The sequence below is a fragment of the Dunckerocampus dactyliophorus genome, chromosome 3, assembly GCF_027744805.1.
Source record: "Dunckerocampus dactyliophorus isolate RoL2022-P2 chromosome 3, RoL_Ddac_1.1, whole genome shotgun sequence".
In the NCBI taxonomy this organism is placed as follows: domain Eukaryota; kingdom Metazoa; phylum Chordata; class Actinopteri; order Syngnathiformes; family Syngnathidae; genus Dunckerocampus; species Dunckerocampus dactyliophorus.
In genome coordinates this window covers 2,457,040-2,484,371 of record NC_072821.1, presented here as the reverse complement: position 1 = coordinate 2,484,371, position 27,332 = coordinate 2,457,040, and the positions used below count along the sequence as shown (strand labels likewise).

Sequence of the window (27,332 nt, the reverse complement as noted above, 5' to 3'; positions counted from 1 at the left end):
TACCATTTTCCCGGGGGCTATTTGCGGCCCACAGCTTGTTTTTTATTGGCCTGTGGCACATTATAGAAATGAAAAAATAAAAAATTAAAAAAAAACAGCAAAAATTTTAAGAATAGTAAAGAAATAGTAAAGAAATAGTAAGAAATGTAAAGAGAATAGGTTGAAATGTTTATACTAAATAATGAATAGTAAAACAAAGCTTTATCTTTAAATATATATAAGGTTTTTATAGCTTTTTTATAAAATTAAAAAAAATCATAAAACATCAAAGTGGCCCCCCACATCCTTGGACTTTCACTCGGTGGGAGAAGTTTTTGTAATCAAGGTAGTTGAATTATTGGAGGACTCGTTGCACCCCTAAACGTTGGCCCCATGACTACAGCCTCGCTTCGTGCTCTGCAGCAAAACAGAAGGCGTTCAAGGAGCTTCCCATGCTAATTCATGAGCGTGACGGCAGCAGACACGAAGGATAACAATTGTTATTGACTTTCAAAGTTCCTGTATTTTGCCAATATCATCTGAGTAGCAGAAACTGTGTGTGTATTTTTCAAACGCACATCCATAATCAATTAATGACTTCCACCAGGATGATGTCATCAATCAAGAAAAGATCAAATGTCATCCAATATTCTTTTAATCATCACTAATCCTCAATAATTTAACAATAACGACCACAGAATTTCCATTTCACCCACGACTAACACTTTCAAAATCCACACAGAATAGAAGATCCTTGCAAGGATGTCTGTGGGTTGAGGGAATGTGTCACTGCCCAAGAAAGCTAAATGCATTTTGGTTGAGGCTGTGACCACCACAAGTTCCACAAGTTCCACGCAGCCCGAGTCCAGTTTTCTTCATGGACCCGAAGCAGTACATGGCGACCATCTTTGAGTCACGTTGTAGCCTAGCACCACTGTGTGTGATTGAGTGTGTGTGTGTGTGTGTGTCCACAAGGCCAGATTGATGGACTTGTAGTGTGTGTAGTGTGACATGTCAGAGGGTGTTGCGACGGGTTGCGTTCCTCGACGCGGTGGCCGAGGGGAGGAGGCGGTGGGAGTACAAGGAGCTCCCTCACTGCCACTGTCACGGTGATGAAGGACGGATTGGCTGGGCTCTGATCTGAGTGCTTCATCACTGTGATGTATGGGGCTGGCGTGCCCACTGCGCCACCACCACCCTGCCCCCCTCTCTGTCTCTCTCTATGTGTGTTTGTAAGTCTGGCTAAATGTTTTCCCTCTGTTAAGCGCCTTTTTGCTGCTCTGTTTTTCCCTTCCACTGGAAAGACATCAGAGCGCAGGTGGTTTGTATTATTCCCTAAAAATTCCACTCATGACTGCATGGAGAATCACTTCATCCCGACTCTGTCAGGTCCCCAACAAGGGGGAAGACTAAACACAAGTAAATGAAAGACGTTTATGAGCAGCAACAGCAGTCAGTTCACTCACCGGACATTTCATTAGGTACACCCACACAATGCTTTGACTATTATTTTGCTAATCAATGTAGAGGGATAAATGCTCTTTGGGCTTTTAATGTTATAGCACTAAAATCTGTCATCTCCCTCACTTGTTCACTGAAGTTACAGATTTTCATGTCATCATAAACAAAAAACCTCCTTCCTTATGGACATGAGACTTGCTCCAAAAGAGATCAGCCCGCCCCACAACAGGCTTTGCTACACATCTGAAAAATCAATAAATCAGTCAGCTCCAAATGTGGGAACTTTAAGTCCCTTGTGATCATCTTGTTTTCTTCAGTGAATAGGCTAACCTACTGCAGTGAAACTTTGGCTAGCGTCTGCCCCGGTTAGTGTGTTTTTGCCTCGGTTTACGTGCATTTTATGGTTAGCGCACAACACGGCATGCGTCTTGTCGTGTTAATACGCTGTACGAGTCCAACGTCCTTAGCTTCTGAGAAAAAGAAGCTCGCTTGCTGAGTTCCAAAATAGCAACCGGATCTCAAAAATGTTGACACAAAACACAATTTTATAGTTTTACCTGCATAAAACACTTAGGAAATGCCTATAAATTACAAATGAAAGGGATACGTGAACATTTAAGGTTACTTTTACCTTAATTGAAGGCGTGATCTTGATGCAAGTGTTTCCAAACACTCGATGTGGCAGCAAGACCCAACACAGACCCCATCTTCCTGCCATGAGTTATTTCTTGAATTCAATTCAAGAGTGTTTCTCACCTTCTCTGTCAAAATGCTGGCACTTGAAACTTTCTGTAGCTCAATTTTGGGTTACTGAGGTGAGAAACACCATTGAATTCCAGAAATAACTGATGGCAAAACAGGAAGGTGGCGTCTCACTGCCACATCGCGTCTTTGGGAACACTCCCATCACACAAAAGGGGCTTACGAAGACACGGGAGCTTTCGAGCGCAGGTCACAGTTCTTATTATTTAAGTGATTCCCTGTGGCCAAAGCAAGAACATTATTCGTTCGTCCAGCCACATTTGACCTATCCGTGTCCGTACAGGAGTGCTAATCATTTTGACCATCTGACCAACGTAAAGACCGATCTGTATGGACAGTAAATGGATCACTTTTACCAAACAACAAGCAAGAGTTCAAAAAGGTTATCACATGCTGTTGTCTTTCCTGTCAAGACGCCATAAACACTTTGTTCCAGACAGTGCTGTTTGCTAAACCCCACAGTAAGCCTTCCTTTGTGGGCAGGGTGTGGTTGCTTGTGTGTCTTCCCCTGGGTCGGGGTCCCGCACGGTAATCAGATGACAAGCATATTGTCTGGCGGCTAAGACCAGGATTACTTTGCTAACCTTCTCAGAGCCTGTCGGAAAACAATGAGGGAGGACGGAGGGAGTGTTTGGAAAGATCTCCTCTTACGTGGAAACACACCACGCTTCTTTGAGTCAATGAGCCCGCTGTATTTACAGGAGGAACCATATTTGGTAACACAAGCGGAGGTTTAAAATGGACTCTGATTGCATCACTATGAAGCAGCAAGAACCACGTGATTCATCCCAAATGAACAAAAACTATGAAGGCAATGGAAAATACGTAAGGAAAGATAATAACGATAGTAGCGTTTTTTGTGGTAGGAAACCACACGTGGGCCCGTCGAACGATTTGGGAAATAATTTCCTTGTGATCAAACTTCAGTGGGGACATCCTCACAACGCTGACAAACGGAAACTAAAAATCAAAGTTAACATACCTAAAAGTGTAGCCAGTTGGTCATGCATTCCAAAGGTCCTATCATAAAAGTCGTGCGGTCGTCACTATTTAGTGGCTTTTACGAGGACTTTATCTGCGCTCGCCTCGGTAAAACAACGCCTTGTCTCTTCATTCAAGGCGTCCAATTAGGACACACCGCTGCCATCCCATAATCACGCCGGCTGGTAAACAGAGTTGTAAAGTGTTGTGTTAGTTGATACCGCCAATTAATTATATTGCAAGTAATTTAAAAATCTATAAAAGAAGTATAAACCGGTTGAGGCTGTTTGAGAAATTGTAAGTATGGTATTAAAAAATGCAATACGTGTATTTCAATGGCCTTGAGCGTTGTTATATTGGAGCTTTTTTTTTTTTTTTTAAAAAAGGGAGCTCTGTCTTAAAAAGGAGTAAAGTGTAAATTATGCATATCATTCCTTCCCTTCACCAACCAACCCCCCTCCCCCACCCCGTTCTTCCTCCAGCCCTTTCCCGTGCTCTTTTTTTACTTTTTTTTTTTTTTTGCAGGAAAACATGGCCGCAGTCCATGCGTGCTTTGTCCCGCTTGTTGGACTCTCCTTCCCCGGAGGTGGTCTCCTCACGCTGGCGGGAGGGAGGTGGAGGTGTCAGAGTGCTGCCTGGGAGAAGCTCTCTTTGGGTGCTGGAGGGAAGGAAGGATCCTTGTGTGTATGTGTGAGCAATGAAGTGTGTTGTATCGAGCCTGTGGTGTGAGGCTGATGTTTTCCTCTCCGAGCAACACAACTGGCAAACTACTTTTGTTTTTCCCCCCTCCAAAATATGCTGCTGTGAGCACGTGCAAATGACGGCAGGGATGTAAGAGGAGGAAAGAACACGCCAGGCTAATATTTCACGTCACAAGGCCGTGGCGAAGGCGCAATTTTAACCAAAGTTCAGTGGATTTGAAATTGAAGGTGCACTTTCAAGCATGGTCTACAAGAGCCACTCGGGCTGCCAGCTTGCAAACAGCAACAATGGCAGCCCACAAAGAAGAGACAAAGGCATGGTTTATGCGTCTGCCTTGGCATCCCTTGCAACGCTGCCATGAACCTTTCAAAGTCAGGGTTGAGTGCATGCAGTGCAACCCTCCGCCCAAACACGAGGGCCGGTGTTTTCCGGTGTGTCAACTCAGTGAGCAGCCATGACGCTGCTCCACTATTTAGCTTGTTAGCTTCCGCTGTCGCTAGTTAACAATGGAAATTGAACTAATCAGTGTGTTGCAACCGTCACTTTTACTGATACTCACGGTCCACGTCGCTGCGAGGTCAGATTTTCTTTTAGAGGTACACGTCACACTACGCAAGAGGATTTGGAGGGGGAGGAGCGAGCTCGCGTAGCGTACACTGGCGCATCGATGCAGAAGCATCAACCAGGTTTCAGTGTTCACGTTGCTATAGCAGCAGTTTTATCGGAATATAACAAGGTGTCGAGACTTCTCGTGAGAGAAACTGACAAGATAGCACCTTCTTCTCGCATCAGCAGTGTGCGAGACAGACGCTCTTGTGTGTCTGTGTGCGTACTTAGGAGATGTAGTGCTCTGCTCAGCGGAAAAATGTAGTTTGAGCTAGGCCTGTTATTTCCTGGATTACTGTGATGTCAAGAGTGTGTGGGGTGGGTTGTTCCGTGCGGGATGGGTTTGGAGAGGGTCGTTTGATGGGTACAGAGATAAAATTAGGGCGGGGTTATTTGTTTATTTTGATGTTTGCGTTTAACATGTGAAGCACTTTGTGCTGCATTTTATGTATTAAAAGTGAATTGCGGTGCGTTTAAATAACTTGTCCACCCGTAAAACACATAATCTCGCTCCAAATTTTGGCATTTGTCGACGCAACACAAAGATAACCAATTGGTATTGTTTTTGGCAATAAATAATGATAATTTATAATATTAATCAAACCAAAAATTATATTGTTAGATTCAAATTTTAATAATATTATTATCATTAAAACATGCTTTTCACTGGACACCAATAACATCAAACTTAAACGCAAACAAGGCATCAGCACTCAGACCTCTGCTGCTTTGCCCATTTTATGTTGACTATCACTTCAATCAACAGGCTTCTTGTTTTTACATCAATAATATTGAAAAGTGAGAAGAACGTGTGTATATGTGCATGTACTGATAAGACCTTTGACCTTAGGGAACACAGCCATGGACATTTACCAAAGCAGACACCAGACAGATCTTTACAAGCTTTCTCGGGACCAAAAAGGAATTTTTTGTGACTGGAGTGTGGAGAAACTGTTCCTACCTGGACGGAGTTGAGCCTGCAGTAGCCGTTGAGGGGGAAGCGGATGACGTGCGTCGGGTCCTGGTTCCAGCCCGCGTTGACGGAATTGCACATCACATCTCCCGTCTCAGGGAAGATCTCCTCGATGAGGACCTTCTCGCCGCTCAGGGCGATACGCTCGCCCAGGTCGGGCGTGACGCGCACCACCAGGCAGTCGCAGGGCTGCGCCATGCGCCGCTGCTCGCGCTCCTGCTTCCAGCGCTCCAGCTCCTTGATCATGGGCGTCAGCTGGTAGTAGCGCGCCTCCTCGTACAGCAGCTGGAAGTCCTGCAGGGGGCGGGATAGTGACCCCTTATATTGACATTGTCAGAGAGGTACGCGTTTAACAATATTTTGATTGCTGTAGTTGTCGTTTGCATTGGACTGCATCAGAAGAAGGGGACAAAATCCGAGTCTGTGGCTGTGTCTCAAATCAAATTCTTCCGTCGGTACACTTCAATATGTATACTGTATACACAGTGTACTTAGTTCCCCAGGGCTCAAATGTGTAGTGTAGTGCTGTCCCAAATCGATTACTGTCCTTTCTCATACAGTGTGAACGCACTTATGCACTCTAAGTACGGAAGTACACGACTTGAGACACAGCCGACATAGTGCAGATATTGCCGTGTTTAAGAGGGATGTGCATCAGCCATGACCTCTGACCGGCAGGAAACCTCCCCAGTAAACAAACAGAAACACGTCGCAGTATCTTCTAGCATTCCCGTGCTAGCCTTTTAGCCTTTAGCGCGTATCCGACTCCTGCAGCAAGGCCATCGTGGCGCATCATCATGCATGCAGACGGTTTGCAGCAGATTGCCTCCCTCTACTCCCCCCACGGGCAAAGCTCGCCCGGGGGAGCTTTGCCCTCCGCGCATTTGCCTCTCATTTCCCAGAAGAGCAGATGGCGCCATCGTTCAGCGCAACCACGAGAAGAGAATGGAGGCGTAAGGTTCGGGTTGTAAGCAGATGGAAGGTGAGGAGACAATGTGTGTGCAAGCGGGGAACAGACAGACAGACAGGGAGGGCTTTAATGTATGCCCACTGTATGTTAATGAAGCTCACATTAAGCGGCTATTACAACCACATTTAATTAGCGTACAGCTAAACCCCGCTGCTAAACAATTAGTAATTAATACAAATGTGTTCTGATTAGCGGGACGAAGACTGACAGCTTCATTCACTCTCAGGCTGCGTTCACATTTGTGGTTCGGTACTGTGGTCCACACCAGTCAGGGGTGATGTACTGGTATACGTACGCCTTCGATTCCTGGCCATCGCTTGCACCAGAAAGGATACCTGGTGTAAAAACCAAAGCCAAACCACTTACGCGATTCACCTCCTGTAGTGACCACTGACAATTCTCACCGTTTTCTTCAATTTTCCCAATAATGAAAGCATGAATCTTAACAAAAAAATCTGGGCACATGCATACTGTATGTGCTCTCTGTTTAGAAAGACAGCATAACCAGAAAATCATTTCCCAAAAACTTAGCAGAGGTGACATATGGGCCAAGAAACCCAATAAAATTTGGGCAGGATCTGGAAAAAAATATTTCTTTTTGTCATTTTAGTCACTATAGAGGGAATCTTACGTCATCCTCCATGAATCAGGAAGTAGCTGATTAACTACAAAAACAATACAAACAAAAAAACGCCTTGATGGAGGTCACTGATCCACCGACTGACATTCAGTTTATCTTGGCAAAGGCAGAATTTGGGATGCATTCTGTGTAACTTGCTGCTTCTTCAATAAGGCCAGTAAACTGGACCAAAATCTAAAACCCCAAAAAGGTTGCCTGGGTGCAGCTGACAAAAACCCGCACTGAGACGCTCCCCTTCAGGCAGCTCTCTTTATCAAAGTGCCTCATTCGACCCAGGTCTGACGCCAGTGGATGGATATGTTTTTAACATGGGGGGGGGTTCTATCTGCGAGGCACTTTAGTCATCCTGAGCGCCGCACAAAACAACAGAGTCATCTAAAGTGCTGAGGTGAGTTGAGACAGGGCCAGCGGTAGCCTCGTCCTGGTTGCTGCCGCCAGCACTACCAGGCGACTTCATCCCCGAAAAAACCTGCGTCCGGACAGCCCGTTTGAGCTTCAGAATAATGGCCGAGCTGATGCGCCGCCGGCGAGGCGACATCTCGGGGACGGAAGAGGAAGATGACAAAAATAGTCTCCAGGAGGGGGTTGGCAGGATGGATAAAGAGTGTCTGTGCGTTTAGGACAAATTATTAGGCACACTAACCAAGCACGAAGCAGTGCTGTGCCACCACTAACTTTGTCGTTTTCATGCTAGTTTTCACAGCAGAGAGTTAAACGGTAAATAGTAACACGCATACTACGCACAAACTCATTTCCACACAATTTTGTATCGTGTTGCTACATGAACCGAGGAAGTTGGTGAGTATCTGGATAAAGGCGCTATGCAGGAGCTGCCCTTCTCTTCATCATCAAATGAAATATCAATCAAACTGGGTTTTTTTGTATGTACGCTCAATAGAAAAGGTTTTACAGCTAAGTATTTGATAAAAACACACCACAGAGACTGCTATCGGAGACAATAACACCAGAATTGTCAATATATTATTATAAGTCAGGGGTGTCAAAAGACCAGTGTGAGGGCCATTTTTATTGAATTAATAATCCAACTATTTACATCCAACTATGAGATGTTGGCTGTTCTTTCTATTCAGTAATCCCTCACCACTTCATGCTTCGACTTTTCATGCTTCACGGTTTTTCCAAAAATACATGAATTACTTGTTTCACAGTTGAATACGGCCTGTCGGTCAAAAATACCTACAATATACTTAAGTGAATATTACGTATTTTTTTTGCCTAAATAAAGCATTTTCAAGCATAACAATGGCTAAGTGAACTAAAATACAAATACAGTCAAACTTGTCTATAGCGGCCACTAGAGGGAGTCTGCAAAAGTGGCCTCTATAGACAGGTGGCCTCTATAGACAGGTTGGTGTCCAGTTTGGATGTTGACCAGTAGAGGAAAAAAAAGGGAAAAAAATAATAATAATAATGTTGACCAGTAGAGGGCACTGCAGACTGCGGATAAAAGTTGTACAGCACTACTAGGCTTTTTATTATCATGGTTCATGGTGTAAATTCATCCTGAACATGCATGAGTCAAACAGTAGCACATCACATAGTACAATTCACAATTTTGCATGTCCAAAAAGGAGTAGGAAGAAGCAAAGCTTATTTAATCCTACCCCTCATCAGTTTCACATCAGTTGCAATACATTTATTCACCTCTTGTTCTTCCAAGTGTACTTTGTAGGTCTACATGACAATGTAGTGCAATCATAGCCAAGGTTTTTACTTACTAAAAGGAAGCTAGAGGCTTAATAATAACTGATAGAATATATCCACCACCCACAGAACAAAGCTGTGCTAGTAATGTCTTACGCTTGTTTTTAATATTTTACTTTTTATACGGCAGAGTGTCATTACAGCTTTAGTTCATCGGGAAGTGACGGGAAGTGACGGTGGGCGTCCCGAGCAGGAGAGCTAGGCTCAGTGCTAGCTGTGAGTTTGGAGAGAGTTGGGAAGTGTGTTTATGTTGGCGTGGATGTAAAGTCCTGCAGTGTTCTCCGCTGTTAATAAAGCCATTAAAGTGCATCGGCGACGTGAGTCTCTCCTTCCCCACAACAAGCGGCATTACAGTATTGACCAGTGCACACCAGGAAATAAACGGTGTCATTTCTTACAGGCATTGGCTGGACAGCTATGTAGTGGGGCTTGTTTAACCTTTGCCTTGTGGGCAAGCAGGAAGGAGAGACGATGCTGAGAGATGTGTGTGTGTTCTGAGCTGCTGTCTGGTGGCCGCGTTCAAGAAATAAAGTTGGCAGAAGCAACAGGAGAAGTTTCCTTCTTTGCTTCGGAGCTGAATAACACTGACAAGTTAACAGACTAGTAGCGAACGGAGAAGAAGACGGCTTTGTTTGTGTCGAATACAGAAGATGAGGAGTTTGATGGATTTGTGGATGAGGATTGATGAAAAATAACCTGAGTACATTCTAAAATACTTCAATTAAGTAGAACCCAACTCAGTTTTGCTCCCGCTGCCGCATGCATGCTAGCGTATGTTTTTTTTTTTATTGTAGCGTCGCTGGGAGCACGTCCTGTTCCCAGCCTACTTTGCGGTAATGTTTTGGTGCAAATGCTCTTAAAGTTACATGTTTGACCAGAAAATAGCAAGCTCAAAAGAAGACGGCTTTTTTATGTGGAACAACGGACAGTTTGTGTGGATCTTGTGAATGATTGTGACTGAGCTAGGACTCAGTAATTAAAGTCTACACACGACGCCTTCATTGATTGAAAAACAAAACTTTTTCGTGCATGATGCTTTTACTTGAGTTGGTAATTTGGCCGCTTTATGCGGTCAGATATTGACCAAGGGAGACAAAATGGGTGGCCGCTGGCCGCGTTGGACAGGTGACTGCTATACACAGGGTCTATAACATGTAAATTTGCTGGGGGGGATTTTTCAGTGGCTGCTATAGGCAGGTGGTTGTTCTATAAAGGTGGCCGCTAAGACAGGTTTGACGTATATCAAATATAAAGCATTCAGAAGACACATTCAAAGATGTTGCGATGATATGTAGTACTATACACTGGTCCCTAGGTGTCAGTAATGTTACTGTAATGTTCAGTGAGACACACAAGCACCGGACTTCAAATACCAGGTTTAAATTATATCAATAATCCCTGAGACGGTCTACTATTGCGGCTGTAACACACGCCAAGTTAAAACGCAACTCTGAACCCCTGATGTCACTTCCTGTGCGCTCCCCAATCTTTATCTTTAAAATGTGCAGCAACACACACCAGCACAAGTCTTATTTATGTCTTAAGTGGCTTAAAATGTTGACGCTGAGGTGTCCAAAAGGTCTGAATGAGGACGTACAGCACATCTTTAAAGGAACAGTTGTGGTGAAAAACAACATTTAAGCTACTTCACAACGATATGGTTCTCCTCACTGTCGAAACGACAAAGCATTAACGTACAAATCATGGGAAGCAGCCCCTGAAGAGGCAATGCATCATCGATTTAAAGCGCAAACTCAACGGTTTATAAGCACACCTTGAGTACGTTGCTTACTCTTGTGTGATTAATGGCTCGTTGAATAATGAGGGCGGTTATTAATAGGGAATATTTTTGCAGCACTGATGTAGGCTGAGCATTTTTCCTGTTGCTATTCTGCTCAGACTTTCACATTGATTTAACAAAACACACAAGGCTGCGGCTGCCAGCAGCAGAACAGACCCAGGCCTGGGGCGACGGCAAGCCTGATTGTGTTCAGATAAGGACATGCTCGATTCTGCCTCGCACTATTTGCATTTAGCCCCCCCCCCACCCAAACTCGGGTTTCACGCAAATTGAAAGGTATGCAGATCAACACGGGCTTATGCGAGGGGATTGTAATGAGTCGAAACAATGAAGTCGGAGGCATTCTCCTCCAGCGCGGCGCCTGATTGGACTGTCAAGACTTCACAGAAGGCGAGGCAAAGCATGAATAAAGCAGGCGGTAAAACTAATCGCTACTGAGTCAGACCATCATTTGCCAAAATATGCAGGCTTTCATGTCATGTTCTGTTCTTTGAGGTTTTTGGATCTGGTTCAGACTCTCTGTGGGGCCCCTGAGAGTTGGCCCCCGGCTGTAAGTGGCTCGGTCTCGCCTTGTTCCCTAGTAGAGAAGGATGAACTGCACTCGCACGACTCGAGTGGAAAGGTCATTTCAGTTTAGGTGGATTAGAAGCGATGAGAAGCATGAACAATACGGCGGAAAAAGCCTCAACCAGGACGTGGCTTGTTGAAATAAACATGATAACAATGTTAAGGTTGATTCAATTCAGGCCACTTTTTCAGCCTGCAAGCTACTTTTAAAATGAAAGGGTCTACCTCCTACTATAAACATAGACAACTCGTATATTTACTATATTTATAAACATGAGTACTTATGTACGTTGTACACGTATCAGCATGCAGGTTCCAAGTCGACATGATCTCTCTCTTACTATGAAGCACATGAATAAAATCTATCTGGTAAACTTTGAAGCTACTACATGTAAACAAAATACTGATGATTGATATTTCACATTCACAGCTTCAAAGTTTACAGGGAATCTAAATATTTGATATCATTCAGTATGTCAGTCAAAATACTGTAGCGACGTAGTATTCATTAGACACACAGTTCATGTACTAGCATTTGCTACCAAACATCCCCGATACACAAGAAATGAAAAGGATTATGGAAAAGACAATGCAGCTGAGGTCAAGGCAGCGTATTAAAAAGCTTTCAGCAATGGGCGCATTTTCTAGTTCATCATGAAATAATACTTTAAGAAACAGCTTAAGTGAGCAGAAAACATGCCTTTATAGTGGAGTTCATTCACCTTTTTTTCTACATAACTAGCCGCTACCACTGAACAAATAACTTGTTACAGGTCCAGGCATCTTACTGAGTTAGTTCATCCGTAATCACAATAATAAAGATCCGTGTGTAGCTCGCAATGTCTGTTCACCACTTCATCATTGCCAACAGCGAATCAGGAGGGGAGCTTAATGTCAGCTGACTGATCGACCCAAACCACCTTCGCAATCGACGTGATGGGCACCCCTGAATTAGGCTAACTATGCCAGGGTCAGGCATGTTGTGACCAGTGTAGCAGCTTTGTCTTTAGGCAGAAAACATCTTTATTAACCTCACTATTTGGCTAAATTCAATCAAATCATCAATCAATTCATCTTAAGCTAGGAGAGGCTAACAGGTAGCTGCAAATGGATGAAAAAATGGTATATCCGCCAAGAACACTATAGTCGTCCCTCGTTTATCGCGGTTAATTGGCTCCAGACTCGACCGTGATAAGTGAGTTTCTGCAAAGTCAGATTCAATATTAATAAATGGAATCTTTTCGTAGTTGGAGCATAGAAAACCTGGTTATTACCTTCTAAAAACATCTGTTTAACATTATTAGATCCACGAGGGAACACCCCTATAGCTACCTACATACTCGCATGACCTAATATAGTAGACATGACAAGCAATAATAACACATAAGAACTCATGTCGACCGTAATGTGGCTCAATCACATGGCAGCCATCCTTCTCACTTCTCACTGCCTATCTTTTGCAAATCTTATGTGCAGGCTACGGGGTCCCCACAGGGACACAAGAGACGGCCACCGCTTTGATCATTAGCAAGTTACCGAGCCAACTAGTTGGCCTTCAGTTATTTATTCTAAAGTTAAGACAGGGTTTGAAATTGAGTTGGGAAGAAGCCAAAAAAGGTACCACCTCCACACGGAGCGGGAGGAGAACTTTTTCACTCTGCATCCAAGGCTGACTCCGCAGTGCAAGTTAAGGTAATGTCATATAAGCTAATGTCTCATCAATGTGACATTACTGATGCATAGTGACCAGAATACTACATACTACTTGTCTTTAAATATTTTTGACTAATAATGGGTCATAGTCAACCATCATTTATTAATGAATTCTCTGAATCACTGAAAACAATGGCCACTATAAATATGTTTCCAAGACATCTTCATGAGAAAATTAGCTGCTAATGTTCGTGGGCTAGCTTAAGGTTTTGTAGCTATTGTGACTGACTGATCGCAAACTTTGCAGGGATTTTTTACGCAATGTGAAAGAGAAAAAAAAATGTAGCAAACTAAGTCTTGCTAATTTCCATCCAAATGCAAAATTTACAACGAGCTTAATCAATTTAGCAGCTAACATGGAGAATCAATATCACATCACAATATAAAAAAATGCACATGCTTTTTACTGGACAACAGCAATGTGTTATTCTGTTGATGGTTTATGTAACGCATATCTTTAGGATAGTTTGATGGCAGACGAAGGCTTAGTGAAAATGTATAAAATTCCATAAGAATGTTAAAAATGAATCAAATTTACAGCCAACTAGTTATCTGTCACCAAACGCTATAGACACTGGAAATGATAAATACGTAAGCAAACCAGCTGCTAATGTTAGCAGGCTAGCTGAGGGTTCTGCAGCTGTTGTGGACAGATCACAAATTTAGCATAGATTTTCTGTGCTGCCTTTGTGTAACAATGTCACTAATTTTACGTTGAAAAGCTACATTTCCATTGGCCTGATGAAAAAAGTGGCCCATGAGAGACGATAAATGTGTAACAGGCCTACTACGGTCACAAAATAATTATTTTTAAAAACCAGAAAAATAATAAGAATTTTTGGATAAAACAAACAAAAAAACTTAAAATTTGAAGGCACATGCTGCTGAACATGCAATTGCAAATAAGATGTTCACAACCAAAATCTGTTTTTCCCCTTGATGTTTTTTTGCACGGGTAATTGGTTTGTTTATAGCAGATGACTAGTGTGCTTAGTTTTAGGGATGGTTTGCTTCAAATGACCAATAAAGGACATCTGTACGGTGATGCTGGAACAGGTCTGGAGTCTGTAGGATGTAATGTAAGTGTGGTGTGGCCTTGTTTAAGGTATTTAAAAAAAAGATGCACAGTCATGTTTGTGTTGTTATACAAAGACGGACAATGCAGCGGCGTTGCTGTGTGAGGACATTTACCTTAAAGTCTTCCGGAAGCAGCAACTTGCTGGTCCTGAGGAAACTGAGGATGTAGCGGAATATCTCTCCATCGCGGTCTATGAAGTAGTGTTGCTTCAAGCTGTCCAATACGATGGGCTCGGTACCGTTGAACAGGCGACTGATTCTGGAAATTGAGACAGGTGCACACACACACACACACACACACACACACTTAATGGAATAAGCCCGCCAAATGCATGAAACAATTACCCTCCATTTATTTTTCAATTTTATTAGCGACGAGCCTGAAATGCTTTCGCGTGGCCGCTTGAAACAAGGCGCTCAAGGCGGCGTTTTCCTCCATTCCAGACTTGTTTGAAGTGTCCCTTCCACAGGCAGATTAAAACAACGCACGCTTGCCCCGTGTACTTTAAACATTTTTCAAATGGCATCAATGTAGCATTATGCGCCTATTATTTCACCTGTTACGCAGCTGGGAAATGAAACGGAAGCGGGGAATGGAGGAGAGTGGCATACTAGTAAAGAGGACATTGGTAGCTAGACATCCGATTATCTCTAATAATAACCGTTCTGTCATTCTCATGTTAGGATGCAAGCATAATAACGCGTTCAACTTCTTTTTACACTTGTATGACAGTTACAAATGTATAGGAACAGGCGGCAGCTTGATGACATACACATCATAACAGAGCCACAGAGTCAATGTTGATTGGTCACGATAATCGATAAATCGGGTAGATAATAAAAAACCCAGGTTGATAATTCTGACGCCCTGGATAAATGGACACGTGCATGTATGCGTGTGTGTTCCATCTGCTGGTCTCTCTGTGCCACACAGGCCGGATGACAAGAGGGTTCACTCTGCATCTGTCTGTGCGCATTGGTTCTATAGTGGAATGAACGGAGAGAGTGAGCCCTCATCTCATTCAGCCTCTCTGTGGAGGCGGGGCAACTAGTGAGTGGATACAGAGGGTTAGCAGTTAGCTTCGGGAGGCAGCATTTGCTAACATGAATGAAGGCACAGAAGCGATGGTTTCTGAGGCGAATGCCACAGCCGACAGCCCCAGTGTGGGAATATTTCGGTTTTAACCAGAATGAACAAGGTGAGAGCATGAACACCGACACTGACACGGACAGTTTTCTCAACTGGGCAAAAAAAACTACCGATGGAGGTTCTTGGGGCAGTGGAGCCTTCGTCCCGACAGTCAACGCTTACGGATCCTTTATGTGGTCGTTACCAAAAAAATGCGTCTTGTAAATGTGCATCAGGGAGAACAGGATGCAAAACATGACGTCGCACACATTGCATTGTGTTTACGGAAGTAACTTGTGGAAATTTCAAGGATTTTGTGCAACGGGAGTCAACATTTTCTTCACAAAATGATTCCACGTGGGAGTTTATGAAGGAAAAAGCCAAGAGTTTTGGCTATGGCAGTTCATGGAGAACTTGCTGTGACATCTGTGCCGAGGAACATGTGGGTGGATGTCGGAGCCAGGAGTGGTGAGACGTTGACGTGAGCCGCTTCACTAACACTGTTTTAAAATCATTTTTGGATGACAAGAGGAACTTTTGCCTACATCAGTGAGTTCCTTTATCCAAGCCTCAGTGAGCATGGCACAAAACGCCTTTCAATGATGTATAGATTGGATATAAAGTGTGTTGGCCTGTCACCATAACACATTTTGCTGGTCGATAATTTTGCTACAAATTACTGTCGATATTTGAACTTATTGGCAACACTTTTTGAGAATTTTTTCAGGCATTGCAGGTGTAATTCACATTTAAACCACTATATGGTACTTAAGTATAGTGTAGGGTGTACCTGTGTGAGACATTAGCTTGACACAGAAGTTGCCTGTATGTATGTTTTTGCAATGTAGCCAGCAGCACTGTCTGTGGGTGCGCACCGTTTTGCACTGTTTTGTTTATTTGCGTTCAGTAAGCGTTGACTGTCGGGTCGAAGGCGCTGCTGCCCAAGCACCTCCATCTGTATTTTCTATTTCCCAGTTGAGAAAACTGTCCGAGTCGGTCATCGGTGTTCATGCGCTCACCTTGTTCATTCTGTTTAAATATATTCCCACAATGTGCCTGCGGCATTTGCCTTAAAAAGTATCGCTTTTGTGCCGCCATTCATGTTAGCGCATGCTTTCTCACGAAGCTAGCTGCTGCTACGGCAAGAGGGTAGTAGCTGGCAGCCCCGCCTCCACAAAGAGGCTGAATGAGAGGACGGTTCACTCTCTCCGTTCATTCCACTATAGAACCAATGCGCACAGACAGATGCAGAGTGAACCCTCTCGTCATCCAGCCTGTGTGGCACAGAGAGACCAGCAGTCACGCAAACAAACGCATGCGTGCACATGTCAATTTATCAAAGGCGTCATAATTATTTACCTGTTTTTTGACCTGCGGTGTAAACGTAGCCTAAGTCAAAGTACGCTGGTTTTCAAAAGCATTGGATTTTCTTTACGTTTTAGAGAGATTAACTTCTTTTTACACTTGCATGACTTTTCAGAATGTAAAAATTGAGAAGAGATGAGGCGCACCTGTGATGGGAATCGCTCGTCGTTATTGGTCATTAAAGTTAAGTTTGAGTGTTTCACTGTATTTATTTTTACACTCGAATGGCAGCAAAAACTGTACCGTGTGCAGTGAATAAAGGTTGTAAGATGCCGACAGCTTGACCCTGGAACTGACTATTTCTAGTTTCCTATGGTGAAGATGTATTGTACATCTCAACATCTACAAAGGTCAACATCTTTATTTTTTATAAAAGACTGCCTAAAAAAAAAAAAAAAGACATTCGGTTTTTCCTGTCACCGGTGTGACACATTTGATCTCAGCCGTGGGAAGGATATCAATTTTGGGCACATCGTCGGTAGTGTACCTCTGAATCAGTGGGTATTTCGGCCTTTCAACACAATTCATGCATCTATCTACAGTATCTGATCCAAATGAGTACTGTTTCGCCTTGGCGGAGGTATACTCTGCTCCCTACTGCGTTCCACTGTGTTCATTATTTTTCTGCAAATGTTGAACATGCCTTTTTAACAATTAAAAGCGATGTTGGGCTCGGGGCTGCTGTTTTTCCTAATGTTTCATCTTGTTACTGCCACAATAAATGTGCTTTATTTTAGCATTTAATAGTGAGAACGTTTGTGAATACTGGCAACGCATTTCACACGGCTTCCATCACTCTTTTTTTGTGGTCCCTTAGCGAGGGTCTGTGTTCTGTTGTTGTCCTCACTTGTTATTGTCTGCTGTTTAATCTGTCGGGTGATGAAGACACAGCACCCTCACGCCATTACCGGAAGAAATGGACTCATTTGATTTCAATGACAGCGTTTGAGTCAGTATAGGGTCAGCTGACCTCTACAAATTCCCTTTACACTTCTCTTCTTTGACCGCTTAAAGGAGCAAAGATGTCTCCTTCTCTCTTTCCTGTCTTTCATTCTTCTTTCTGTCTTTCTTTCTTCCGTCTCCGTCCTCCCTTCTCCCTCCCTCGCTGGCTTTTCTCTCTGGAAATCGATGCAAAATGCTTTATAAAAAACCAATACTCATCTCCCTGTTTGGCCCGAGGTGTTCCTTTCTCATATGGTCTTGCAATTCTTCCAGCTAGAATTTCACCATACGCCTGCGGGCTAACTCTGTTTTTCATCTCCACTTTTTTAAAAAGCAATTAAAATGCTGCCTGTTTTTCTTTTTCTTTTGCACCCCACCACCCGCACCAACGCCCCCCCCCTCCACCTCCTCCACTCACTTCACTCACTCACTCACTTTCGGTCTCTTTCTCTCCGCTGGCCTTCTTCTCCGTGTTTCCCTATTCGGATCAATTGGATGTAAAGGTTTAACAGGTTTTGTGCATGTACACCATGTGGACAAAATTATTGAGACGTGTATCAGCAGGCGTGTCCAAAGTCCGTCCAGGGGACCGCCAGCTGATTTTTAATTAGCCCGCAGCATATTTAAATAGTATTTTAAGTTCTTATGTTACAAGAAAAAGATGAAATGCTGAATGTGGTATTCCAGTAATACTTAACGATTTCCTTTGCCAACTTTAACACAAAGCTCAGGCTGGTTTTCCTTGAAATATATTTCATTACTTTGCATATTTTGACCTACATTGGGTTGGGTTTAGCGTGTTTGATAAAGAAAGTGGCATGCTTTAATTTTTCTGCATGTAGCCCTCAGTGAAAAAGGTCTGGCTTTCATGCAAGCGATCTCCAACAGGCAGCTTGTGATCACTAGTGATGTGCGATACCACTGATTTTGTTTCTGATCCAATGTTGGGTGAAGATCAGGCTGGTATCGGAGATACCGATCTGATGGCGATACTGTGCAGATACACTTAATGTGTCTTCTAAATTTTAAAATCATAGCATAAAGAATACAAGACATCAGAGTAATTTATGTGTTGATTTTAAACCCTGAAATATACTGAAGTAGCGGAGTGATTATTAGTACAGCCAAGCTAATATACAACAACACTACAAAAACAGTACAAAATCATATACAATATGTGAAACTGGTATTTTTAACAATAAAAAGAAAATAAGCAAAATAATAAAAGCATTAGAATAAATGATGAATTACTATAAGAACTAGAAAAACATTATAAAAACATTATATTCACAATTCATGCATGGCTCTGTTTACAATCGGCCATCGTTTCAACTGACTGAGCAGAGCCGTGTGCCGCCGTGCTTACGCTTTATGCACTTACGCAAAGCGGAAGAAAAAGTAGTTCCCACCAACTGCGTATCATTTAGATAAGATTTCAATAACGTAGTTACTTTCCACGATGTTCCTGTTAATATCTATATACCTCATACCTATTTACCATAATTACCTCAAATGGCTGAAGTTTCAAAAGTATCAATATTTTGATTTGAGAACCAATTTTAGAGCATGAAGAGCTGGTATCTGAAGTATCGATATGTCAGTATCGATCAGCACATCACTAGTGATCACCATCAATACACATGCGTACCGAACCGTGACCCCTGTATCGAACAATACGCAGTTTTATATTTATTTGATCAACTTCTGACGGCGCTCTGTGCTGAAAGTGTATCTGTGTATCTGCGATCGACTACGCTGGCTTAGGTTGCATTGTCAAGCACAGAGCCACTGAGCTCCGCCTCCCACATTCATATCATGCTGAAAGTGTTGAAAATTGAGAGAAATAATGGCAATTTCAATCAAATTTCAATTTAAAAAGGCAAGGTAATTCATTTTTGTATTAAAAAAGCATTGAACCGTGACACAAACGTATCGAACCGAACCGAACCATGAAATTTGCGTGTCGCTGCACCCCTGATGATTAGTACTAAACACCCCTGATTTCATGTCTGCGGAAATGTTTGTCCATTCCCCCAAAACAGACCGTTATTCCACACTGAAGCCTTAAAGCACGATTCTCAACTGGTGGGTCGCGGCCGGGAGTCGCTTTCAGTACGCGTGTCCCAATCTAATATTGAAATCGGATATAAAAGAGTATCAGATTATATCCGTCTGCATCTAAAATCTCCAATATTGGCACTCCGATAACAAGCAGTCAATTCCAGACTCCGCAACAGCACGTCTACCCAGCAGCGGCCGGATAGAGCCGCTGGAGTGATGTCAGCCGTCTGTATTTTTCGTTATAGTCCAAAAAAGACGACGCAGCTGAGTGCAAAAGTTTCCCGTTCCCGTAGTGGCACAGAAGTATGTACAGAAGTTTGAAGCAGCGTTACACGTGAAACGCCCATGTGACCACAAGAAGTCATTAGGTATAACAGAAAAGATAACCACCCCCTGTAAGTGGTGAGTAAAGTCAGGTTTAAACCCTTAATTCAGCACCTTCAACCTGACTATATTATGCCTAGCCACCACCACATTGTGGCTAAAAATATGCCTACTATTGCCAACTAGTATTGTTCTCTGTTCCAGTAATAATGTATCACTTCATCAAGCCTTTTCTAACATGCCACACGACAAAATAAGCATCGGTATACCGGTATTGGATTGGAAGTAAAAGGTTGTACTAGGACACCCCTACTCTCCAGTGGCTTGCAGGTCCACACCTGGGCAAAAAAATCATGAAATGACCCGATATCCGTGAATTCACCTCGCATTCTTGTCTGTGCTATGCACTTGCTACGACCCATGTAAAACTTGAGCGGGAGGGGAAGGACAGAAGGAATGGGGATTTCACGTGCCATCCAGCCGACACACAGCAGCAGATATCTGCTGGAGAAGAGCGCCCAATAAAGAGAGGAGTTAAAAAAATCAGCAGTGTGGGTCACCGCTTGTCACTGAGGGCTGATGGTGGGTCCCGCAGCCAAACCAGTTGAGAACCACTGCCTTAAGGGACTTTGCTGTGTGTACTGTGGGTGCACACTGGGGGGCCTGCCCTTGATCATTCTCAAAAAGCTGGAGGCATACATTGTTCAAAATGTGTTAGCAAGAAGACGAGTCAACTTCTGATTGATGAATTGGTTGATTACATTGAATGCCCCAATATTCGGCAGGATGATGTCTGCTAGAGTGGACCACAATTGGAAGTTGACACGCTATATGGTTAAAAAAGAACACCTCATACCTTCACCCTTAAAATGAAGTCATAACACATACAAGTTCTAAGATGTGTTACTGTATGTATAGCCATCTGAAGCAACAAAAATTCGTGCACACGTCGAGGATTCGTCTTCTGGGCGAAAAAAGTGCTCTTATCAAAATAGTCCCCCTTGTCTGTGGACCATTTGCCCCTAATTTCCCCAGCTTCTGTTCAAGTGAGAGCTCCACAGCGCGCGCATCAATGTTTCATGGCCACTGTCCCTTAATATGGCCCTCGCTGAGGAAGACGGAGAGCCGCACATTAGTTACTAGACTAACTTTCTCTTGGCACACTGCATTATTTAGCAAGCCATCTATTAAAAGTCATCATCGACTTCAAGCTCTTTAACCGCGCTCCTTTAGTCGCTCAAAAACCCCTCGTCCGGTCTCTGGACTGCGACCGGACGTGCGTGGCCCTTGCACTGGCTCTTCCGCCACAGTGTAATTGTTTTGCTTTCTGCTGTCAGCCATTATCCTAATTCACACAAAGGGAGGGGTGGAAAGGGGAGGGGGGGGCTCCCCCTCCCGCCTTCCACTGGCTCCAGCGGAAAGTAGGGCCCCGAGGCCAAGTGTGCTCTGAGGAGGCTGGGAAAAGCGAGAGACAACAGTGAGCGTATGTGTGTGTGCGTGATCCCGGGTGAGAAAGAAACAGAAAGAGACGGGCCGAGCGAGCTGAGGAGAATGTGTGAAGAAGAGAGAGAGGGGAAGAACAACTCAACACTCGCATCTTCACCCTTCCTAGCGTACCGCCACGGTGCTCTGACATGACTTTATGCGTGTTTGTGTGTTCTATTTGCACGCTTGCCCATCAAAAACATCTTTGGAAGATCTCACACTGCTGACAAAAGCAACTACCATACAGTATACCGACACTGAAAAAAAACACTTTAAGTATGTTTATGCAACAAAAACAGGGGAAAGTTTCACATGAAACTTACCAAAAGTTACAAAAGAAACTCATTTTAAAAATAATTTTAAAAAAGGACTGGAAACGATGTAATAAGCATGCCAGGCCAGTAGGTGGTGATGTCACAAGAAACACAACACGCATAACCAACGAATGCTCATTTTATCCACAAATATCTAGAAAATATCTTACCTTAAAGTTTAAGTAGTAAGGACTATGCCGGATGCTATAGCAGTACAGTAAATGAGCACAAATAATGGCAGCAAAAACGCTACAGTCTGCCATTGTTATTTTGGGAGTGACCGCCCACACCCAACTTTTCACAGACTATCCTTTTCAGCATTTCGGAGCATTTACACTTGAACAAGAACAAACAGTTACAGTACGTACACTATGTACGTACAGTATGTACGCTGACATACGTTTGGTATTTTCTGATACCGATGCTTATGCTTGTGTGCTGCTGCCGTCCACTTTGCTGCTGTCAAGCTTGAAAGGCTTATTATGTTCTTCTATTGTCGTTAAAAAAATGTGCATTTACGTTTACGTTTTAGTGCTAAGATGATTTTGCTCATTAAATAACAAGAATAGAGAAAAATATGTTCTTTTCAGAATACGGAATGTGGGATTTGACTAATCTAACATTCCAAACAAATCATGTCACGTGAGTGAGTTCCATGTAATTCCTGACGTTCAACTAGTCTTCTGCCTAAAAGGACTACAGTACTCTAGACATGGAAACAGGACGCTAACAAGTAGTGGTTCCAACAATTTGTAAAGCTAATCGTGATTAAAAACAAAGGAAGGTTTGGAGCAGGACTGTTTTGACCTAAAAATGCAACATTTTTTGTTGCAGTATTGAATATGCAACACAGACCATTGGAAAGTGAATGGAATGAGGTTCCCTTGGATGGAAAAAATTTGCGCTTTGATGTGCTTTTCCGTATGTGGTTCTGTTAGGCCAAATGTTTCACTGAAATTTGAAGAATAAAATTTGAATAAAATTACTTACAATGTTAATCGCCTGCTAATTTCCCAATCAGTTTGCTAATGAACGACAAACGTCCTACTGTACTGGTACAAACACGACGTGAGAGGAACGTAAGAGTGTAAATGACAAAAACAATCACCAACCCGTGTCCGAGGTGAGCTTTTATTCTTCGCTTGAACATAAAAAAGGAGAGCTGTCGGGGATTTCCTGTCAGTGGACTGTGCGCGCATCAAGCCTTTTATTAGCAGGGGATTAGGAGGATTGTTTCCTGTAGCCAATTTGGCACATTTTCTAACAACCTGGCGTGTGTGTTTACCTTGGCCCACAAGGGACTTTGACGGCTGACACCAAAGACTGTATGAAGGGAAGCCATGCAGGCAGAGGTGGGGGGGACGAGGAGGGTGGGTTCTTATACTCTTTTTCTTTGCAGGGAATAAAGTGGTTTGTGGGTTTGTGGAACCTGAATCATGATATCTTAATGTTCCATTATGGAAAGGAGAACTGTCTAAAATAAACGGGGTTTTCTTCACTGGACACTAGCTACACATGCACAATCTGTGACCCGATACAAAAGTTGTAAGCAAAATCCTGTTTTTAGTAAGAAAACAATGCTCTGTTTTGTTTGTTCATGGTTGTTCCAACAACTCTGCCATATGGCGGATGCATTGACTTGGACAGTGGTCATTCGTTCTGTTCACGCGTTTTGTGTATGTTGTGTGCACTGACATGAGTCATAACGCTGCGTGTCACTTCAGGGATACAAACATGACAATCAAATACAACTACATTGTCAAATTAATACCTCTTTGACAGCATCAATCACAACTCAGCATCGTTATCTTTGTGAAAGCAGACAGTAATGATTCTTGAAAGTGACATAATTTTGGTCGTTTTTCCACTAAATAATTCACAGATAAAATAATTTTAAAATGAACAGCTACTGGAAAAAAAAAAAAGAAAAAACGCGGAGTTATAATTGAAAAATGTGCCGTGATCACTATGCTAAAAGCTGCAGGAACTGCATTTCTTTTCCAACGATGCCGCTTAGCAACCAAAAACATTAAAAGGGAAGAATAACAAAGTGCTGAATTGACATCAGTTATATAAACAAAGTGCAGGTAAATATTTTCAAAAGCAGCAAGCACGCATACAAGTGAAAGCTGCTGCCCTCAAAAGTTGACCAGAAGTATTTGGACAGAGTTGTCAAGATGTGACGGAAGTGCACATCTTATTTGTTCCCCAAAAATATGACACTGCAGAGTATACTTGTTTTCAGGGGCTTGAAAGCATTTGGACTCAGGGAAGGTGTATTAAATTGTCAAGGTGCTGCCCATTCCCTTCCCAGACAAAGAAATCCAAACTTTCCTTACCTTGAGTCGGGGTACTTGGTGAGGGTGGCCAGGCTGCTGGTGTACATGTGGCCGCCCACGTCGATGTGCACGGGCGCGTTGGCTTTGGTGAGCTGAGCCGGCAGAGGGATGCCCTGGGCGGCCAGAGGGGAGACCGGGGACCGGGTCAGAGAGAGCCGTGACATGCTTCGCCCCTCCTGGAAGCAAGTGTACAAAAAAGCCATGGGAGGAGGAGGAAGAAAACAAGAGGATGGATGAGTAACAGTGATCCTCCAGTGCAAATCAGACAATATCCTTCCTGATCGCTATCACATCACTTCCATGACTGCCTGGTCGCTTCCCTGCGTGTTCCTATACCACGGTGGCTCTAATTAAGTATGTTTGCATCTTTTGGCTCAGCACCGGAGGCGAGGATAGGAGGAGGATGCTTATTAGAGAGAGAGACAGACAGATAGACAAGGGAGAGAAAGAGGGAGGGGATGCAAGGTGTCAGCCTCTAGGGGAATAAAACAAACTGCTGCTGCAATATTCTAATTAAAGGTCGCATTATGGGGGAGATGTGATGCACCCAGACACACCAGGCACCAATCTGAGAGGGATAGCGGGAGTGGGGGCATACATACACGAAAAAATCCTGTCATAGAGTGGATGTGGAATTGTCATTTTACCTGTACATTCCAACTAGAAGACAAACACTGCACTGCGATGCTTACTGCAAAACTCCATACAAACAACAATATAACTTCATAATTCACACCAATATTTTACATGCACAACTAAGCTGGTCCGCTCTTTTTCCTAATATATCATTTTCTTCGATCATATTGTCACTTTTCCCATTATGATCTTTCCTTGCTGATTGGCTGGGAGACACTACATGGTTTTGCTGCTAAATAGTGAGTGTGGCATCTATTTGTGCTCAACTTTAGGGTACCAAATATGGTCCCCTCTTGCCCAATTAGGGACTCTCGCCTCAGAAATGCTTAAGTGAAAGCAACTTCCAGCTTGCCCAGTGATGAGCCTATATGTACTACTACTATTACTGCATGCCGCTAATATTTCAACACTAAACAGAACAAACTAATGTGCAATGAAATGCCTTTCAGGTCACAAAAATGCAACAGAAGACAGAATTGTAGAAGTGGCAATTAGCAACAATGTAATAACAGTTTCTTAATGGTTAATAAAGCGTCAATTATGGCCACTTTTCCTGCCTGCTATTTTAAAGTGGTAGCAAAATGTCTAATAAAGTTCTACAGAGTGGCTTGGCGAGTAATTTGTGGCGCCAGAGGCTGCAAGGTGGACCATGCACGGTGATGTAAAGGAGGCTGGGCACTGGTGGTGGACTGACAGCCAGTGGATTGCTTAAATTAGGAGGTGACATTGTGGATTCTGTAAGTGTGTTAAAAGGTCATATTGTTTAATGGCACATACGTTTTTTATGGAGGCTTACAGCCAGACATATTTTTAAAAAGTCCTACTATACGACACAGAGCGCCTATTTTTCATTCCCAGGGTGGTGCTCTCTTCACTTCAGGTATCATGTTCCTCTAATACGATTACATGTGGATGGGATTACATTGCACATCCCAGGAAAGAAGACCTGAGAAGTTTTGAGGGGTGGTAGAACTCAGGCCGTTCTCTTTCTGGAACAAACGAGTAGCATCTTTACACCAAAACGAGTCCAGTATAAAGTCAAAATGAATGCAAACACTCACCCGCTGCCGACACTGCAGAATTAAAGCACTGTGGTGCAGCATGCATGCAGAAAATGCTCAACATGGCGTCTTATTTAAGCTTGCTCTGACATTTCCACGCGTGAACCGGGTGCAAACACTTCTAATGTCATAGTTAAAAACACGTATTTAGCATTTACCGTTTCAAACATGGTAAGGGAGTCCTTGATGGGGATCCGGTAGTCTGCCTCCTCGCGTTGCAAAAATAATAATTATTTTTTTTAAAAACACCACAAAAATGCTTTAAATATTTGCTGCTGGGCGCTCAACGATCGTCCAGAAGGGAGAGGGCGATAAATACACAAACGGTCCACTCGATCATGCACAAAACTGCTTGAAAACGCACACACATACACACACGTCTCCCCCCCCTAAAAAAGTGTGATGCTCTCACGGCTGCTGTTCTCTCAGCAAGCAGGCAAGCGGAGAAAGAAGCGCAAAGGAGGCGTCCTTGCTTACCTTGAACATAGATGTGATGATCTCCTTCCTTCCTTCCTTCCTTCCTTCCTTCCTTCCTTCCTTCCTTCCTTCCCCCCTTCTCTCCTCTGCTCCGGGTTTGGACGCGCGTAAAATTGCGCGCTCCTTCGCTTTTATTCCTCTCTCGTCTTCTTTTTTGGTGCCTAAATGAAAGTGTTCCTGTGGTTTGTTCGGGGAAGACACCCAATAATCCCGTCTCTAAATAAAAGAGCTGAAAAAGAAGAAGAGGAGCGGAGAAGAAGAAGAAGAATCTGGCTCCGGGCTGCCCAAGCGCCTCTGGGCCAGGGATTAGGCTACAATTAACTCAACTCCACTCTCCCGCCAAGGCAATTTTCTCAAGGAAGAAAGCCTTCATATCCCCCCCACCCTCTCCTCCTCTCTTTGCATCTCCTCCCTCCTTCTCCTCCTATTCTCAAAATGATGCCTGCACAGATATCTTACATTTGTGTGTGTTTTCCCAGGCTGAAAAAATGGAAGCAGCAGATGTTCCCCTTCACCAAAAGTTGAAGCTGCAAATGCAAGTCCAGAGAGTGGATTATTTCAGCAACAAAGATGTTGTTTATGGTAACGGTCCCTCAGGCGTGTTGCAGGTAAAAGGCATCCAAAAAGCGTATAGAAACTTGTTGACAACACTCTGAGCGGAGATAAATAGAAAATCCCAGCAATATAGTCCGCCTCCTACTTCTTTCCTCCTTCCTGTTCTTTGCTTCAATGTCTGGAGTGGCTGCTGCTGATGATGATGATGATGATGCTGTTGCAAGGGCACACTTCCCGCAGGCCATTCAAACCAAATGACGTCCACGGACGTGCATGCACGCTGCAGCAGCAAGCAGCCCTCACAACCTGCCTGCAGCCAAATGCGCCATTTCAATTATAGCACAGGGCTTAGATGGAGATATCTGGCCAAAACACACACACACACACACACACACACACACTTCACTCATGCTCAAATGAAAAAAGACAGCCTCCAGACTTTAGCAAAATAGGATTCACAAGCTGATTATTGTAATGTTGCTTCTCACTATGTGTGTGTATTTATGGTTAAAAAGACAACGGAAGCGAAGCATCAAAGTGTTTTTGTGGTCTCTATAACTATTATTTATTTATTTATTTTCATGTTTGTTTATTTGGGAATTTGGGGGGGGGGGGGGTAAATAAATGTGAATAATTGATGCAGCAATGAGCCCAGCAATTACTCTGTACCAGCATACCAATGAACGT

The 27,332-nt window shown here is 43.3% G+C and overlaps 1 protein-coding gene across 3 annotated transcripts in view; it reads right to left on the bottom strand.

Annotated features, from left to right (window-relative positions):
• Positions 1–26,938, bottom strand: part of LOC129178760 (BTB/POZ domain-containing protein kctd15) — a 35,698-nt gene extending 8,760 nt beyond the window's left edge. The window contains exons 1-4 of one of the 3 annotated variants that reach the window (XM_054771298.1): positions 26,091–26,938; positions 23,917–24,092; positions 14,072–14,216; positions 5,453–5,758 (exon numbers count right to left, since the gene is read on the bottom strand). In XM_054771298.1, coding sequence (XP_054627273.1) covers positions 5,453–5,758; positions 14,072–14,216; positions 23,917–24,092; positions 26,091–26,099 — 636 coding nt within the window. In that variant the 5' untranslated portion in view covers positions 26,100–26,938. Of the gene's footprint in view, positions 1–5,452; positions 5,759–14,071; positions 14,217–23,916; positions 24,276–25,771; positions 26,035–26,090 lie in introns of those variants that run through there. The other 2 variants (XM_054771297.1, XM_054771296.1) reach the window with 2 other exon arrangements.
• Between the last annotated feature and the right edge of the window lie 394 nt (positions 26,939–27,332).